General features: G+C 39.9%; 1 protein-coding gene across 3 annotated transcripts in view; it reads right to left on the bottom strand.

Moving 5' to 3' along the window:
• Positions 1-12,171: 12,171 nt before the first annotated feature.
• DNASE2B (deoxyribonuclease 2 beta) overlaps positions 12,172-18,915 on the bottom strand; it is a 33,000-nt gene continuing 26,256 nt past the window's right edge. For all 3 annotated transcript variants that reach the window (XM_063407382.1, XM_063407381.1, XM_063407380.1), the window contains 4 exons: positions 18,493-18,574; positions 17,339-17,500; positions 15,632-15,829; positions 12,172-15,080 (listed from right to left, as the gene is read on the bottom strand). In XM_063407382.1, the coding sequence (XP_063263452.1) occupies positions 14,725-15,080; positions 15,632-15,829; positions 17,339-17,500; positions 18,493-18,574 (798 nt within the window). In that variant the 3' untranslated portion in view covers positions 12,172-14,724. The remainder of the gene's footprint in view (positions 15,081-15,631; positions 15,830-17,338; positions 17,501-18,492; positions 18,575-18,915) is intronic.

The raw sequence follows: 18,915 nt of genomic DNA, 5'->3' as shown, positions 1-18,915 counted from the left end.
GTTCTCTTTGTAGAAAGTGATGCTTGTATCTTTCTGCTGGTACAATTACACATAGCTTGGGCTGCCTTAATAAAACATTCCATCATGTATGGAAAAAGTTTATCCAAGATTAGAGTATGACTCATTTCTAGGCAGATATTTTTCAGAATATGTTACCTTGTGTTTTCATTTAATTTATTAAATCCATGTTATTTTATATTAAGGCATATTTGTGCAGTAGTGGGATAATTTTGCTGAAATAATTGGAACTTGGTATAGCAAATAATTTTGCTTCTTTTTCCACATGCGGTTTGCCCACACATAAAGAATTTTCTCCTTGTTCAAAATTATTGCAACATAATTTGTAGGTACTACTACAGAAAAAAGGTAATTATTTTGTTACAAAGTAAAAAGTGTCAAATGAAACTGTTGTTCCCTTCCCCTTGAAGATTGCTTTTAACTCCATGGTACCAACACACATTTTATCGAGAATAAGCAAAACATTGCTTAAATAGTTCTCTATTTTAATACATTCCAGTGTCTGGGTATATAACACTTGGCTCTTAGTATACACTTTACATTTTAAATAGACAAAAATAGGATCATTTTTTTACTTGGCATTATTAATAAGTGAGAAGTATTTATAAATAGCTAGTGACAGATACTAGTTATTTTATAAGATAATACTTGCATAAGAAACAGCAGTTGTAAAGTGATACATGATAAGAAATTAGTCCACAATGCTCCCAGAATTTTTAGTAAGGTTAACTGCAGTCTAATATTGCCAGGAAAGAAAAATGTAGTTTAGCTAACTGAGGGAGGGCTGCATCATGAAAAGGAGTGCTACAGAAATGCAGTTATGGGCACACAGAAGTGCCATCCTTGTGAACAAATGTGGGGAGCACTGTAGCAATAGGGATTTTGTGGGTAGAACAGTAAGTCTTGCCCTGATACTGAGACAAAAACTGAAAAACTGGTTAAGCAGAACTGTGTGGTTGCTTTGGGATCTAGAAACCCTTTTTACAGAAGAGACTTTAAAAGCTTAATCTCTTTAGCCCATCAATGAACCAGGGAAGAACTAACTCACCTGGAATTACATAAATAAAAAGAATAATCATAGAAATCTTCAGCTGAGCAGACAAATCTTTTAAAAGATGCAATGTTTGAAAACGGAGTCAAGAGATATTTTTTGATTAAAAAACAAAATCAAAATAAACAGAAAAACCCCTTGGATTAACTAAGCCCTGGGAAAAAATGGATAGGTAGGCCTGTGAAATATTCTTTTCATGTGAAATCTTTAAACCAAGGTGGAGAATTTTTCTCAAAAGGACATATCCTTCGATTTAATTATTACCTGTATCATGCAAAAAGTCAGGCTGGAAACTTGTGGTGCTTTCTTCTGGCCTGAAAACCTTTGATACCATGAAACCTCAAAATGAGGTAAAAAAGCCCTTTCAAATGTTTTATAAGAATTTTAGAATAGCTTCCATAATATTCATATGGTATGGGGTTAGACACTGCAATGAATGGACTTCTAAAATGATTTAACAGGCTACATTTTAGCTCATTAAAGTTGAGGGTTTTTTCTATTTGTATTGCTATATTTTGATGAGTAGTCATTAGAATTGCAGTATCTCTTTTATTTAAGCTACCAAGACCTTTTACTTGATAAGATTTTCTTTCTTGATTGGTTTATCAAATCTTTTAAGACTGATATTTCAATGTTGGATATTCACCTCAGGATAACTTTCTGGAAAGCATATTCTGAATTTGGCAGTGATCATAAACAACATCAAAAGCAAAATTACTGAAGCTAATAAAAACAAATGCTCATGCAAGAAGTAGTTAAAAAATATTGAAGGGGGCTGATATGAAGATTTATAAGATTTCTTTCTCTTTTGTGTTACAAACTCTCAATAACCGTATTTTTTTCTTATGTGTTGATAAAATATGAGCATGCTTTTGGATATTTAAAAGTGCTAATCACAAAATAACAAAGATAACAAGCAATGTAAGACATTTGTAACATATAATTCCAGTGTCAGATAAACTCTTTTTTTCCAGCATGCATATGTAGCTCTTATTACTGAAACTCAAGCTGCACATAATTACTGGTAACAGAAAAACACTGGCGTTTACCTCCCACACACAAAGCCACACCTTTGCCCTCCAGGAAATGCAGAGAGCTTCCTAAGAATTATTTCTAGCTGTGGCCTAGATTTCAGCCTCCTTTGTATCTTTTTACAGTGGAAGCTTGTCAGAGCCATTCTTGACTGTGCACAGGGTTTGACTGAACAAAGAAATGAAACTCATCATGAAATCTGGTCTTCCATTGGACCTTCTGTCACAGCATCTCTTCTGCTTGGTCTGCATGGTTCAACAAGTGTGATGCTTTACCCAACACAGATTGCTGCTGGAGACAATCCCTGTTCTCTGCAGTAGGAGACAGAGGATAGAATTAAAAGCACATTTCAGTAAAGGTTACATACAAATTGACAAGGAAGAATCAGCTACAATAATATTTCCTTTGTATGTATTTCCAAATTGATCATATTTTCCTCCCATTTGGAAAAATACTTTATTTCCTAAGGTTGCATGGAACTGTTTATGAAAGAGAAGGCACAGCGTGGTTATCTCTGGCAGGAGAGAGTTAGGCTCAATAGTTCAAGCCCTGTCTTTTATTTCACCAGGTGACTTTTAGATATATCTGGAAAGAAACGGCAGCATTCAATCCAATCCCAGGACTGTATCCATCAGCTGCCAGTGCATCTGGCCATGGCCTCTGTCGTTCAGCCTCACATGGAAATGTGCAGTACTGCAGAGCCACTATGGGATTCAGGAGATCTGTCCTGTCCTCAGTCTCCTTCTTCACAAATACTTTGTGGCAACCTCTGATACATCCCTTTGAACATTATTCTTCTACAAAATCAGTGTGAAAGCATTTTTGCCGCATACAAATAAAGGAGCTGAATACATATTCCAGAAAGAACAAGGGCCCAGCAAATCTCCTAGGAAGTCCTCTGCTGAGAAGCAAAGTCACTGAAAAGGAATTCTATCAGATCACAATTGCTACTTCTCTGACATGGTGACCAGAATGTGGAGAGTAACTCTTGATTGCCCAAGCGAGTAAATATTGAGAAAGGATAAAGAGGTTTATACTGCATCTGTATCTGGTACCAATGCAAGGAAAGGTGGAATGTTGTTTGGGATCTGGGTCCTAAATTCAAAAGAGTGATGGAAAATTAGAAGGACTTCATAGAATAGAGATGAGACGTGATTAAAGGATACTCTCCTTCTAATGTGGGGCTCAAGGAGTTCCACCTATTTAGTTTATCAAAGAGAAAGTTAATGGGGGCCCTTTATGTACCACTCTATGGTGTAAATATTAATTAAATATTCCTGCCTTAGCTTAGGCAGACAAAGATCCAAGACCTACAATCTTAATTTATAGTTACCCATAATTAACCATTGAGAGGGCTACCAAGAATTATGGTAAATTTTCTCTTGATATTTATATCAAGATATATGTGTCCCCCTTAAGATGATACAATCTAGTTCAGACAGGGATAAGTTCAGGAAAATCTGCTCTCCATTATGCCAGAAGTCAGACTAGAAGATCACACAGATCATATCAGGATTTCTAATCTGTTAATTAGATAGTTTATATAAATTCAGTTTAGTTGGGTCTATGTTTTTAATAAACAGTACTTTTAATGTTTTGTGTTTGACTGCAGCCTCACATAATCTCATTGGGTTCTTACTGTGTGTGTGGTGGGACTTTGTCCTTCTACCAGCACGTCCACCTTCATCCTTCAGTGTTGCATCATTAGCTTGTTACACAACCTGCAGGGTTGATGTGGTTGAGATGATGCCAACATCAAAATCATTTAGAGATGGAGTGTGGCATTGCTGGAGATCTCCACAAAACTGCTCTATATCCTGCACACAAGTTATCTATCAGGACCAAATTCTGTTGTAGTTTTTTTAAAGCTTAAGTAGAATATACTGCTCAGATGATTGTAGTCTCTTTACAGGTCTTTGTTAAGGATTTTTAGTATGTCATTCTGGATTTTTTTTTTTTCTTTTTTTACAACTAAATGTATAATTTTCCAAGTTTTTATCCAGGCTGAGGCTGATATTTTTTTAAAAGTTTTGTTCTTATTTGTACTTTCAGCTGTATTTTGCTTGGTAGTCCTGGGAAAAGCCTGCTGCCCTGACAAGGATTAACCAAATCCATTGGACATGCTGTTTTTCCTCTGGTCACCCCTTCAGCTTTGCATGGAGAGCAGCATGTCCTTAGCACCTTCTCATCAGGAAGCAGTCCACCCTTTAGGGGACACTACAGTTTCCTTTCCTTTGGGCTCAAGATCTTTCATTCCTTCAAGCCTGATGGCAGAAATTAAAAGGGGTACCTCTGCTGTTTCAGGCCAGACAGCTCTGCAATGCCCTCACCTACTAGCTGAGTTTCTGGGTATTATTCTGCCTTAGGAAGATGCAGGCACTCCATGACTGCAGTTCAAAATTCTTTGAAAAGTGCTGTTCCCTTCCTGTTTGCATTCATAAATTGTTTCCATTTTGTTCATTTCAAAAAGCAAGCTGCAGACCAGGGTTATGACCCTCTTCACTCTTTTTGTTGTGCCATGTTTTGGTGCCAGTTAAGCTACTGCTAGCTTCCTGAACCCTCTGGCCTTTAAATACTTCTTGCTTTTCCAAGAATTTTTAACAGCTGCTACCCAAAATGCCAATGCTGCTGGATGTTCCAGTGTGGTCTCAAACCAGGCTTCCACCTACTGCGATCTGGAAAAGACATTGCATATGTTCATTGCGTATCCTCCACTAGCAGAAGACTGCAGAAACCAAACTGTGTACTGAGGGTGGAAAGCATTGCACCAGCTTTTGAGACAACACTTGCAACTAAGCCTAGGTAAAGGCTTAGCATGATGCCAGGATAATCTTGTGACTAATAATAGATCAAACTCAGAAAAATTGTTTAGGAGCAGAAGTGCTGTAGTGTACTGGAAGGGCGCCCACAGAAGGAAGGAAATGAATGGTTTGAGCCTGTTAATATAAAACACTCTTCATCCTTCCACCCATAGGCATACATCTTATCTGTACCACTCCTACATATCCTACATCAAATGTGAGAGCCATCATACTTCAGGGAGCGAAACACTTTTGAATGCTTTGTTTCACAATGCCAGAACTCTGCAGGTATAAATTTTTCTTTATATATAGTGTGTTCATACATCCATGTACAAGACTTACTGGAACCCTTTTCAGTATTAAGCTGTCTGGGACAGGGTGCTATAGGAATCTGAAGTACTCCTTTTGGGAGTATCCAAATCAGGAAATTCAAAGCACTAACAGATACAAACCTGTATCAGCAGTGAAAGAAATAGCATGGGTGGTTTTCTTTAAGAACAAAAGTATGTATTCTAATTGAGAATATTGGCTAACTGTCTACGTGTGAAATACTTTAAAGATTTGTGCCTTTAAATGCATTAGGTCCAATTTCCAAGGCTGTTGAGAATTTGCCAACTGCATAATTTTCTGCTGTAATTATGAAAGATTACTCTCAGAAAGGCTGACTTTCATTTTTAAGGCAATTCCTGAGAAGATACTGAAAAAACCAGACTCACCCTCAGTATTTCTGATGAACCTTTTACAGCTTCTTCTGACAAAGTAATGCTGGTAAGATAATAGCTTTGCTAGAGAGCTTTTGAAAACTGGTCTCTCAAGCTTGGAAAATCTGTGTGAAGAAAGTAATAGTTATCATTCAAACTTGACGCCAGACTCTAATTATTACTTCAAACACAACACAGCAACAGGATTTTTTTTTTAATCTCCTTGGTATACTGCAGTAGCCACACCTATATCCTTTTGGAGGAAGCATATTTCTCTTCTCCTGGACACTTGCACAAATACATATTAATTTGTACAGTGTACTCATAAATTTGTTTGGAGTTTGGCTCTTCTAATTTTTACTCTATTCATCTTATTTTAATGCTTTATGCAGTGCTACATTTAAATTAAACTGGACTTACTTCAAATGCTGTGAGCCCTTGAAACTTCCCTTGCTTAGGAAAGAGACCTTGTTTATGGTAAAAGCGGTAAGGGCCACAGAGCTGCTCAGTTTCACTTTGCCTTTACCACACGGGTCTAACTAAGCCAACCAGACCAGCTGTGCTCAACAGTGTCATGTTTAGGAGTGTCACTTGATCCCACAAAGTGCTGGGCTCATATTCCCAGAGAAGACAGGGACCACGAAATAGAGATTAGTTTCTTATCTGAAATACAGTGTTTCACCTTTCCTGTGCTATCTGACAGTCATTTCAGTTGACTGCCAAGATAAACCCACTGACTCAAATAGCATTAGTATATGATTTTCAAAGCAGCCAAACCACATGCTCCACTCCTCCTTTCTTAGACTGATTATATATGTGCTGGTTGTTAACAATGAGGGCATTGAATTCCAGAGGAATTTAGCATTAAAGAAATACTACATTTTATTACAAAAAGTTTAAAATCCCAAGTTCTCTGTACCTGCAGGGTCCTGAGCAGTGTTCGCTCTTTCAAAAAACCCCGGCTCTATATTTTGACATACAATATGGGTCTGACTTGTAAAAAGCACAGGTTTTGAAATATTCTTAGTTTTCCAGGAGAGGCTTAGGATTCCTTAAGACATTTAATGTATGGAAAACATGCATGAACTTGTATTGTGTAGTCATATTTGTGGCTTTATTAAAGATTGTCCACGGAACTCTTTACACCCAGCTACAGAAAATCATTGCTGTACAGAACACAGCCATACAAACCCATGTTAAACACAGCTTTTCTGAAAGTGCTTGCCATTGCTTTCCTGATATGGCTGCAATGGTCTGGGGGTGCAGACACCATAGGAAACATGAAATATAATTAGGAATCAAGGGAGAAGCCTTAGTTAGGGTACACTCCCATGGAACATTTTCCTACTGTTGTTTGGGATCTGGTTTATCTGAAAGAGTCTGTGTTGTCAGATTTAACTGGTGACCAGTAAATAATGAAGGATAGAGGGGAACTTTTTCTCACAGAGCTAAAGTAGGATTGTGAGGAGCAAATAAACTCATCAAGGGTGTAGCAACCTCTCCAAGTTGTACATTATACACATTTTCATCCAGCAACTTGGTACCGTGTCATATTATGTATTCCCAGGAATGAAAGAAGCAAAGGAGTGCTCCATCCAAAGGAAGGACAGGAAAACTCATTCTGCTGTTAGTACCTCTGTTCTTTGAATTTCTATTTGCTGTATGGTGTGAGTACCAAAACAAGACCTACAGAGATGCCCAGGAATGAGTTCCCTCATCCCAGTTTTCCCACATTCCCAGCATTTAGCAGGCCGTGTGTACCTAAAATATGTTCTTAGTCTTCATGGGAGATCTTAAATCTTCCTAGAGAAGAAACTATTCTTTATATCCACACCACTCATCTTTCTCAGTTCTAACACAAATTAGGACTGAGGAAGTAGAGCTTTCATTCTGCCAGAGACAGGCTTTGAAAGAATATCTTAAGCTACTGAGAGGTAAAAAAATGTACCTATAAAGGTGGGAATATAATTTCTTCCTGATTTGAGCACTGAAACTACAGCCATTAACAGAGACAGGAGGTTCATCTGTGCCCAGCTCACGTGCCTCAGAGAGGCTCTCCTGTCACAGCACGAGGCCTCTCTGAGGTCTGTCCTAACATCACCCTGCCAGTGCCAGGGACAAGGTCACGGTCAGGCCAAGGTCATGCAACTCCTGCAGGGGACATTTTCATCGTGTCCAGACTACCCTACCACCCTCAAACACAGTTTGTGTCAGAGGCTATGGGAGGTTCAGATTTTACCCTTCAGGTTTTATGGGTGATTCCCGTGTCTTTGAAGTCCTGTTCCTACTGAAGATGAAGGCAAATTCTCGGTGATATTAATGGGGTTAGGATGTGTTCTTGTCTCTGTTTCTAGCTGTTGTTTCCTTTGTTGCAGTAGACCTATTCCTTTATTAAAGCTTTTGCCTGGGGGAAAAAGAAAAGCCACATTGCTAAATAAATTATGAAATATTTACATTTGCGAAGCCAACCCCTTATGCCTAGCTCCTCCTCTGATATTAAGATGACACTTTTTATAGAGCTTCAGCTTCTATACTGCCATTATTCCTCTGTGGGATCCAAGACCAGGAGGTGACAAAACAGCCACTATGAGCCAAGTGACAGTAAGTAATACACAGGAATGATTGCTGATTTTGACTAAGTGCAGTGAGAAACTGCTATATTAGACCAGTGATGGTTTGTTTAGTGCAGGAGAGCAAAGTAGGATCAGAGATTAAACTGAAAAAACCCAAAAAGCTTGATTTTTAACCAGATAATAAAAAGGCCATATGTTGTACAAAACATCCATAATAATAACTACCCCAGGAGCAAAGTGTTAAAGGCATCAGTTTGTTAATCCCTATGTAAGTTCTTTTTACTTTCTTTTGTATTTGTGTTTACTTCCTTTTGCCTGCAGTACTCTCAATGCTCCAAGAATGAATGCAGCTCACTTTAGTGTCACCAGCTGTGATGAAATGATCAGCAGTTATTCTTGTGAATGTTTTGCATCTCTTTTTTAAATTGTATTTGTACATTGTCTTTAAGCCTTCATAGTAGCTTCCTTCTTTTAAAAAAATGGTTCAGCATGTTGTTCAACTATGTGTGGTTCAAACTGGTTAGCCTAGCTTATGGATTTCTCCCTCCTACTTTTACCTGTTTAATGCATTTGACTTTACCTTACCCCACCTTTTGTAGGTTTGGAAACAGAGAGGTAATGACTTTCTAGGGTGTTGGTTTGTGCAGTGTTTTTTTACCATTTGGCTAAATCATTTCAGTTTATGTCTTTTGCTTTTGCGGTGTAGCCTATGGAGACTGTGTCTGTAAAATGGGTAAATGTTAGTTAACTATCAGAGTAAATTCAACATTCTGATAACTGAATGATTTTTGCAAAGCTAACTCCACAATTTCTCTATCATTACACTCAGGGTCTCTGACTCTCTTGGTATTGACCATTATACTGTTCCTTCTGCTCTTGCCTTGCTTCCTCTCTCTTGCTTACCTTCAATTCTCTTGTTCTCTCTTCCTTTCTTCTGCAAACTATTTTTGCTCCCATTTCTCTGTTTCTTCCCATCTTTTGGCAGGTTGGTGAGCGGCTGGGAATACAACTGCACAAATTGTCCCTATCTGCTGTGAAGTGTTGCTTTCTTTGCAAAATGTTCTGTGCAAATTTTTCAGTCCCTTCATTCTCACCTTGACTTTCCTGAAAAAAAATATTTGGAGTAGTTAGAAAGCAAGAGATTAAAAGATGAGATTTTCCTTGCACAGTGCCTAGGATTTACAAGGTCAAGATGTGAAATGGAGCAGCTTTCAGAGCAGGGAAGGGAAGAGTTCCTGAAATTGTGCTCAAGTGGAGGACAGTGGTCCTTACCATGTTCCTACTAATGCAAAAATACATTTTTAAACTGCACTATAACAAGAGAAATACTGATATTTGGCTGAGAGAACATTAACCCAAAAAAGAATCCTGGAAAATGGCAGACACAAAAGCACCCTGGAGCTAAATACTCTCACTCTTTAGAAAGTCATAAGTAAGCAACAAAAAGAAAATACTTGGTGACACAGCTTTTAGTGAGCTTTTGGCAGCTTTAGAAAAGTAATGGAGAAGCCATGCAGTGCTATAATTGATAACCTTAATTTGCAGGCATTAATACATGTGAAGACAGATTTTTGGATTACTGTATTATGATGCACAATTCTCTGGCTAATTTACATGAAATTTGCATTTCTGATTAATAAATGAGGCAATGCTAGTAACTGCTGTATTACAGTGAACCACTTGTAGCAATTGCCAGCACTCCAGCATGCAACATTAAATACTACGCTGTGCTCCTGTAAGCTTTGAATATTTGAACATCAGTTTGCAGTTCCCAGGCTGCAAAGTGATCAAAGGAGGGGAAGAATGTTCCTTACTTTTATCCCTCTTACAGAGAACCAGAATAGTCAGCAGATAACTTGTGTAAAAATGTTAAGCAAATGCAAATTAAAAAAAAAAAATAAAATCTAAAGGACTTACTAAAATAACTTGAGTAAAAGTGTAACACAGCTCTTTATAAAAAGCAAGATATATTTTTCAAGTCCTAATGTTTCATAGTTAACAGTTTTAGTAAAATGAACATATCATATATACATAGAATAGCATACTCTCAATACTGGGATAAATCATTTAAAGACCATAAAGATAAGCATACAATGGGTCTGCATTAAAAAGTTATATTATGCTATCTGAATTCAAGATCTAAAAGTGCTACAACTGCTTTCTTGGTTCAAACACAACTTGTTTTACTGCATTCCTGCCAAATTTGTGACGATTATGAGACAATTCAGAAGATTAGATCTATAATCTGGTATCTCCAGTCTAAATAAAAAAGTGTCAGATATGTGACACATATGGCTAGCAACTCAGGGTATCAGGATATCTAGAATACACTGATATAGCTATCCTAGCTTGGAATTTCAGATCAGGCTCTCTGCCTTTTACTATGAAGAATTTTTTCCCTTCTGCGAACAGTATTTTCTCACACTTAGCCTAACACAAATTTGTTCATCTCCATTCTCATTTTTTAATTCCTATTTTTTTAAGAAACTCTTGTGAAATTAAAGAGGTGCATCATATTCTTGCATCACACCCTGAGCACAGTCAGGCTTTGGCTGACTGAGCTTTCAGATGATGCTGCCAGCACCACTCTGCCTCCTGAACATTTTACTGCAGGGCAGCTTACATGTTCTGAAGCAATTACTGCACTAAGTACTCAGCGATGTATCCTTCCCAGAAACTGAAAATAAAGGTATAAAAGAAATCTGCACAATAATTTATGGGCGTTAACATATGGGTGTAAGTTTCTCTGTGGATAATTATGTGGCTATGCTAATAATGCCAAGGATGCTTTGATACATTAAAAAAAATTCTCACAATGATGTTATTGAGCATTTCATTAGTCAGAAGGATGCCTGCAGACCCCTGAGACAGGACAAAGCACTGGGCTGTTAGCATGCCTTGGAGAAGTTCCCCAGCTCAGAGAATTTGCTCCCAAAGCTTCCTTTGACTTGCTGGCAGGCAGCTGGCATGGAGCTCCAGAGTCCTTGAGAAATTCTCCAACACACTGCTCATCACTCCCATCATGAGAGCTCAGGGTATGTTCAGTTGCTGTGGAGACACCAGAAGCAATTCTGCCACAAAGGCTGCCCTGTGAAGTGGGCTCAGGCTGCCATGCCTCTGCCTGTTTTCCAGTATTGTAATTGCCCAGCTGGAATTAAACTCACACTGCTTAAACTTTTAAACCTTCAAGTTTTTTTAATATTTTTATTTTTTCTACAATTTAATCCCTTGACCTCTTAATTTTGTGTAAAACTGCACACACCAAACCACTGCCCCACTGACATACCACTACCAGCATTATGGAAGCATCCTCAGGGATACAGGGCTTTACAGAAGAACCAGCCAGGTTTTCTGAGCAGTGTCAAGGAGGCAGAGTTCTGCCTTTGCTCTGGGGTGGCTGGGGGAGGGCAGGAGATGCCCTGGGGTGGGGGGACTGGATTTGGAGAGGCTGCATCTGCATTTCCTATGCCCCACGATCATGTCAGGTGTGCTGGGACCGAGCCTTGGCATGTGGAAATGATTACAAGGCAATTTATACCAAACAACCATCCCTACTGCTGTGTTTGTGACAAACTTGGCTGCAGTACAGTAGTGTTTAGTGGATTAATAATGTTTGCTTTTGGCCTCTCCTACTCCCTCGGCAAACAATTTTCATGTATAATAAATGCTCTCATTTAGTCTAAGCAGAACAGAGCCCAAGGGTCAGAATAGCCAAACCTGTAAGCAGAGAAGAGACTCCAGGTTTCCACACAGGACAGCAGCTTTCCTCCCTCTCTGTGCCAGGGCCCAGGGTCTGGGTCCTTCTGCAGGGTCAGTTTTGCTGAGCAGGTCCCCCTGAACCTGCAGAGGGGCCACACCACGTGTCCCCTTTTGCAGGAACCAAAGTCTGTCTGTCTGTCCACTCCAAAGGGGCGCAGTGGGCAGCAGAGGCCGCACAGAATCACTGCAACAGGCAGGTATTTCTTGAGTGTTTGCCATCTTAAAATAGAACAGCATTATTTTAAATTTAAAAACTTTATTAATGTATATAAAAAATAGGCAAAAAGTAAACATTTCACCCAGGGCATGCTGTGAGGGCCCATGAGATTGAGTAAGTGGCTTTTGGTCTTGCGTTTTCAAAGAAAGTCTTAGAGTTACAAACCCTTTAAAAATATATACAGTTTATTTTGTTGATTATTAGTCTCTTTTAGGAAACAGTCTGCCCATGTTTCATAACATGTGTAGCAGAAATACAAGGATATGCAAATACAGAAGTTACACAACAAAAGCAGAACCGAATTGAAGCTGTTTACAGTCAAAAAATGAGAGAACCAGATCTGCAGCCCTTTTATTGCTGCCCTACTGAAATGAGTGTGTGCACAGCCAGGCTGCTGAGGTGCTTGTGGTGCTGTATGGTACAGCTGCTTCTCTGCATCTTCCACTGCTCTTTACGCTTCCTCAGTTACAGCTAAAATGGAGGCAATCAGTCTTGGGTATAATGAAAGAGGAATGTTTAAGTGGTCTTGTAAAACATTATGACAGCTATTAATTGATCAAATAATTAAGAACAGCAATCAGCACTTATTTCAAGTGATGCACTGGTGACTCCTGGCCTGGGGAGCAGCAGGTTGGCAACACTGACAACCAATGGGACAGAGACTTTGCTATTGAACCCTGTGACTCAAATGCTGTGGCTGAGTAATTGAAAATACTACCAGAAATACAGGCTGTGCCACAGACCCAGGCGATCTGTGACACACAGGGTGAGCTCACCAGCACCGTCTCCAGCGGGGAATTTCTTGCCAGTCCTGTACACTGAAGCTGTACTTACACAAAGCTGTGGGCAAAATACAAGAGCTCAGCCAGGCAGGTTAGGTTAGTGTCTGCCATGAAAAGATAGGCAAGAGAGATTAATTTTGTCTTGGCTTATCTGAGCATGCTCTACACCATCCCATGGCACAGTGTTCTCTGTCACTGGCAATTTTCACTGCCACAAAAAGTGTTGCTTGACCACAGCTAGCAAAACAAGAAGTAAATATGTAAAACAATTTGACAGGTGTCAGAGAAAGAACATTATCAAACAAATTATTTATCAAATATTATTGGGTCATATGCAGAGAAATAAAATAAAAAATTTCTTGCAGGATATCTAAGCAACAAAACTGTTTTTATTGAGCCATGAGACTCAAGCTATGAGCTACCTTCGATGCAGACTGGCTAATTATGAAACCTATTCTTGTACATTTCCCTTCATTATGCAGGCCACATACATGATTTCTATCTCTTCAAGAAATATGCATAAATGTTTTCTGAAATTAATTTGTTTGACACTTTGTACACTTTGTTGTTTGGCTGATTATTCAGGGTGAAAGGGGAAAGAAATCTTTGGCAACCTCTTGTGGTTGTGGGGCATTTCTTCATACCTACTTCCGTGGAGGATCAGTGGTACTGACTATGAACACAGCAAAACAGAAATATCAGTGGGACAGCCAGATCTTCAGACTGGAGTTTATATTAGCAATTCAGGAAAAAAAGAGATAGAAACATATTAAACAGATACACTTTTGAAATCTGAACACAAGAGTGTATTGGGATTTTGCAAATCAGCTTTGTCTTTATAGCAAGTCCATGCAAACTTCAGGTCCTAAGTCTAGGATTGGAGATACTGAAAATCAACAGCCACATTTGTTGCAATGTGAAAGTGTAGGTTAAATAGCACCTTTCTTCAAATATATTTTATATTTTTTCTTAATTGCCTCAATTTTTCTTTTGCCAGCTAAAAACATTGTAACCAACCACAAATAACACTACAGATGGAAGAGGGAGAATGTAAACAGACCACTGTTACTCCTTATTTTGCTTATTCATAGTTTAGACATGTTTATTTGTTATAAAATTGCTGTACATGATTAAAAGCACTAGAAATATTCCCAAGCTATTGGTTACAGATAATTTAAAGACGATTTAAAGTTCATTAATTCTCTAAAAATGAATCATGTAAAAATTAGGCCTTCCTGTCCTGAGATCTACTCATCTCCCTGTCCAGATCTTATTTTCTCAGCTCTTTAGAGATTCAGTCCAAGCTGAGCAGAAATGCTGGGATTTATCTCAACAGTGCCAGAAATCCAGGGCAGTTTTGAAGTATGTGGGGGTACTTAGCCCATGCTACCTGCCCAGTCCTGCCAGCCCAGCTCACGAGAGGTTTCTGTGGTCCCACGTCCAGCCCACGTCCCCGGGAGCGCAGGGATGCCCGTGCAGGCGTTCACAGGGATGTGCTTTGGGGCAGCCCCGTGCAGCAGTGTCCCTCCTGTCCCATTCCATCCCAGCAGGGATGGTGAGAGGAGCCAGGGGAGAAGAGCAGGGCCCAGCACGCATCCCCTGAGGGCCCCACACGCAGGAAAACAGCTGCCCTTCACCTGCACACCACCTGCTCCTACAGCTAACAAGGGCATGGCCTAGCACACCTGGAAACTCACAGGGCTGCTTTCAGAGTGAAAACACAGATCAAAGGAGACATTTCCTACACTTCCCATGTAACAGGGGCTGTGCTAGTTGGGAGGAATGGTTGGTTACAGCTCTCCGGGAGCAGAAGTGCAGCTTTCATAGTGGACTATCAAATTCCTGAAGGCTTGGTAGATCTGCTCGTTCTGGGTACAGATGAACCCACCACTTCTCCAAGCTTGCTCAGCAGCACGGTTCAAGTCCCCAATGCATGTCCACTGATCTTTGTATTTCCTTGAAACAGCCCATTTGGAATGATCATTAATGGAGTGAAAGGTGGAGTTCAATGGCATCCCTATTATGTTTATGTTGTAGACATGGTAGTCAAGAGAGCAATTTGAGTAAAGTTTTTCACCAGAACGCTGCCAGGATTCAGCCAACAAATCAGTCTTCAGTTCCTGAGCCATCCAGGCCACATAGATATCTGTGGAATAACATAGGGAGTGGGCAATCAGTGTTTCATGTTCCTTCATTTAAGGATAGACTGAAAAGCATAATCTAAATTGTGCTCATTTCATTGTAATGCATGAAGTTAGCCAGAGGGAATTTTGCGCCCTCCCCTTATTTTTCCTTTTTCAGAAGTTCATTTCTACTTTTTCCTCTTATAGAAAACCCGTTACAAACAAACAGCAGGAAAAAAGGGGAAGGACAAAAAAATTGCAAGTCTTCTCTATAACAAAACCCCCCGATGATTCAAACCCCCTATTTCTTCTTTGTTGTTACTGTTGAATAATGGAACATAATTTTCCTGAAAATCTAATTGTTGAATACCCTAGGATGGACCAGACAGCTTTTTGCCTTGTAGGGCTGAGAGAACATAGGATCTTTGCATCTTTGCCCTCTGTTACATTTATTTCTGAAGCTGAACTCCTTTTTTTCCCCTCAGAGAGAATATGCATTTTTAAATAATTTATTAATTCATATTTTAAGAATTACTTGAGAATGTGCTATAGAGAGACCAAAAGGTTCTCTTACCATCTATGAACAAGTGTGACTTTGCAAAGTGGAGAAAGGGTTCCCCATGAGCTGACTGGAGCTTGGAGAGGTGGTGCAAGGGGGCTGGGGGCAGCCTGGACTTTGCACAGAGTTTCTGCAGATTTGGGAGATCAGCTTGGAAGATGTCAGGGATGGAACAGCTGTAGATTCCTGGATTATAACTCAGCATTTGTTGGTCTGAGAAAAAGCCACAGAAATGAACACATGCAGAATAAAATGAGTTAGAGAAAAGCAATCAAGAGGGCAAAGTTCTGTCTTGGACAGAAAACCTAAATCCTTCGTGGATTTAGCCTATCTCCTGGATGAGCTAAGTGTCAAAGTATCTTATTTTAGCAACCAAGAATTTGTGTATTGCTTTGTATTCTGACTGGCCCTGCAGCACAAAGACTGGCTGGGGAGCAGGCTTAGGCTTCCACTTACACCTCATTATTTCTAGCAGAACTGTTATCTGGTGATCTTGGTCCACTGCCACTTCCACCCATGCTCATCTTCAAGCCTCTCTGCAGCCACAGAGCACTCAGACATCACGGGTAAATCCAAACCTGTCTGTATTTACAGGAGTAGTTTCCAGTCAGTTACAGCTGCCAGCCAAATGCAAACAGAGGAGCTGCCAAAGGGACTAGTTTGGTTTTAGGGAGAACAGAACTTGACTTTCAGCATCTGGATTGAATTTGCAGAAGAAATCTCCTTTTCTGAACAATGCACAGCTCAACTGTAGAAGTTCTTGCCATGGATAGCAAAAACAGCAAGGGAACAAATGAGCCCATTAGGTGAGTTCATGGAAGACCAGTCCATCAGAAACATTCCAGTCTTTCTGGCTCAGGAAATCCCTGAACCACAGATTAGCAGAAGCTGGGAGGGTGAGGCAGGAAAAGCATTAGCATATACATCTCATTTTTTGTCCTCTTCTGCTAAACACATGCATAGATGTGTTTCCACAAACAGGAACCTGGGTTAGATAGCTCTGAGGTTTGGCCAGCTTGGCAATTTGCACAGCATGTGTCTTTCATTAATATGATTTGAGGTTTGTAACTATAAAAGTGAAAAAACAGTGTGAAAAGAGTTGAGGAACATGCCAATACTAATGTCTCTCAATAGTCCCTTCTCAGGATTCCAGTACCAGTTATCACTGTCAGATAGTTCTGAATCTTGCAGCTATATTTTGTTGGGTTTTGGGGTTTTTATATATTTAGTATTGGCAAATTTTGCAGCAAAGAAATACCTGGGAAAATTCTAGGTGATATTTATTCCATACTTCATATTTCTGGTGAGTCAAGGCTACTACTCCAGCTCAAGCAATGGTTGCCTTACATTTTTAGAAGTGCAGATGACTGCTGCTGACTGAGCTATTACTGTTAAAAATGATTAATCATCCTACTTTGTATTTCCGAAGCATTTTGTTTGCATGGACTGAGTTTGCTCTTGATACGCACTTGTGACTATTATTATCCTGATAGTCCCCACAGGGAGGTGAAAACAGAGTGGAAGAGTGAATTTCCCACATTCACACAGGAAATCATTGGATAAACACAACTGAAGCCAAGAATGCTCTTTCCAGGCCCCACTTGGTTTCCCAATGTGACAAAAAAAGGTCAAGAACAAGAAATTTTTGAGGTGAAACCTCAAGGAAAGCAGTCACAGAGGTGTGGTGAGACAAAGGCTTTCTCAGAGAGAAGCTTTTCATACCTATTTTTGTGAACTGATCATATTTGAAGGTTATACAGATGGCTGTCTGTCCAAAGGATTCCCCAGTAGATGGATATCCATAACCATCCTCAGGGATGGGAGGGAACAGGGGCACACTGTGAATCACCCAGAAGCCTTGTGATTTATCCAAGAGCAGAAATCCTGTCAAAATAAAAGACACTACAAATGAATTAAGGAGAAAAAAAAATCCTGAGAAAATACAGCTGTGCCCTACTTTGGTTTTTCTGCTGCAGATACCACATTTCAATGTGTTAATGTCTACAGTAAGCTGTTCTAGAGTGGATTAATAGACCATAGGAGACACTAATATTGTATTAAAATTGCATCAATTCTTTCCTGCATAACTCAAACTGTCATCATGTGTTATTTGAAAAAAATCTTTTCATACCCCCTTCCTCTGCTCAAATTTTGTCTTCAAGAGTTCTGTCGATTTAGGGGTTGTGACCCTCTCTACATTACTCATCTTCACTTCAAATGTTCACTGGATAAGGGGAAACAGATTCTGTCACCACCGTGCCTTCTTTCCCAGACCCAACTGTCCCTCCCCCATGGGGAAGCAGCAGAGGGGCAGGCTATGCTTCTCCCCTCCAGGGTGGAGCAGGGATCCTGAGCTGTGCCCATTGCTGCAGCCTGAACATACAGCCCTGCAAAATGTGCTCATTTTCATGTGTGGATGGGCAAACCCCATCTGCTTCCACAGGGGAACATTTCAACTCCACTGAAGCTTAGACTTCTTTAAACTCTCAATTTTCTGTAACTATATCCTACAATGCTTCCATGATCTTGGCAGCAGTTTCTTTTCCCAGAAAGCTTGGAGGGGTTTCTGTTGAGGACATCTTCCCCTTCACATCCTGTACTGCTTTGTCATTAGGCACAGGATGGTGTTAAAAGGATCTGCATTAAATTCAACTCTGAAATAAGGAGTCCATAAGCCCCAAGATCCTTCACACAGCACAGGCATAGCAAAACCAAAACAGAAGCTGCAGCATAGGGAACTACAAAAACCACACACCATGCAAATCACTCTTCAGTTTTGCTTTAGGCAGGAATTTTAGATATGCAGATACACAAACAGACAGACAAGTAGATGCTATCCACAACTTTAGAGAGGAGAAAACAGTAGTTTGGTGTACCTTTGGTGTGTCCACATTTCGACCCTTTGGAGTCTGATTTAGGGACCTCATCGTTGTACATGGCATATGCAGTGGTGTTCTCCTGCAGGGAAACACACATTTCTGAAACGTGACATTCAGTAAAAGGAAGGCACTTAGCTGGAAACAGCAGAAAGAATCCAGGATTCCTCTGTATGAACATCACGAGCCTAACCCTGCTCCCAGTTCAGCTGACACAGTCTCCACAGCTGTTACAGTAAAATAAACCTGAAGACTCAGCATTAGGGCCTCAGCTGACATGAAGTGGAAATTCTCTCAGTCACTGCAGTAGCCCTTTCCCAAGGGTTGAAGATGCTTGCTAAGCCAGTTTACATGGGTTTAATGGCTCCTTGCTTGCAAAGAAGTTCCACTCTCTGTTTTCTGGGCCTCTCTCTGATTTAGCAA

This window comes from Prinia subflava, chromosome 10 (assembly GCF_021018805.1).
Source record: "Prinia subflava isolate CZ2003 ecotype Zambia chromosome 10, Cam_Psub_1.2, whole genome shotgun sequence".
Lineage (NCBI taxonomy): Eukaryota > Metazoa > Chordata > Aves > Passeriformes > Cisticolidae > Prinia > Prinia subflava.
The sequence above is the reverse complement of the archived record's forward strand: the minus strand, read 5'-3'. Positions and strand labels throughout refer to the sequence as shown.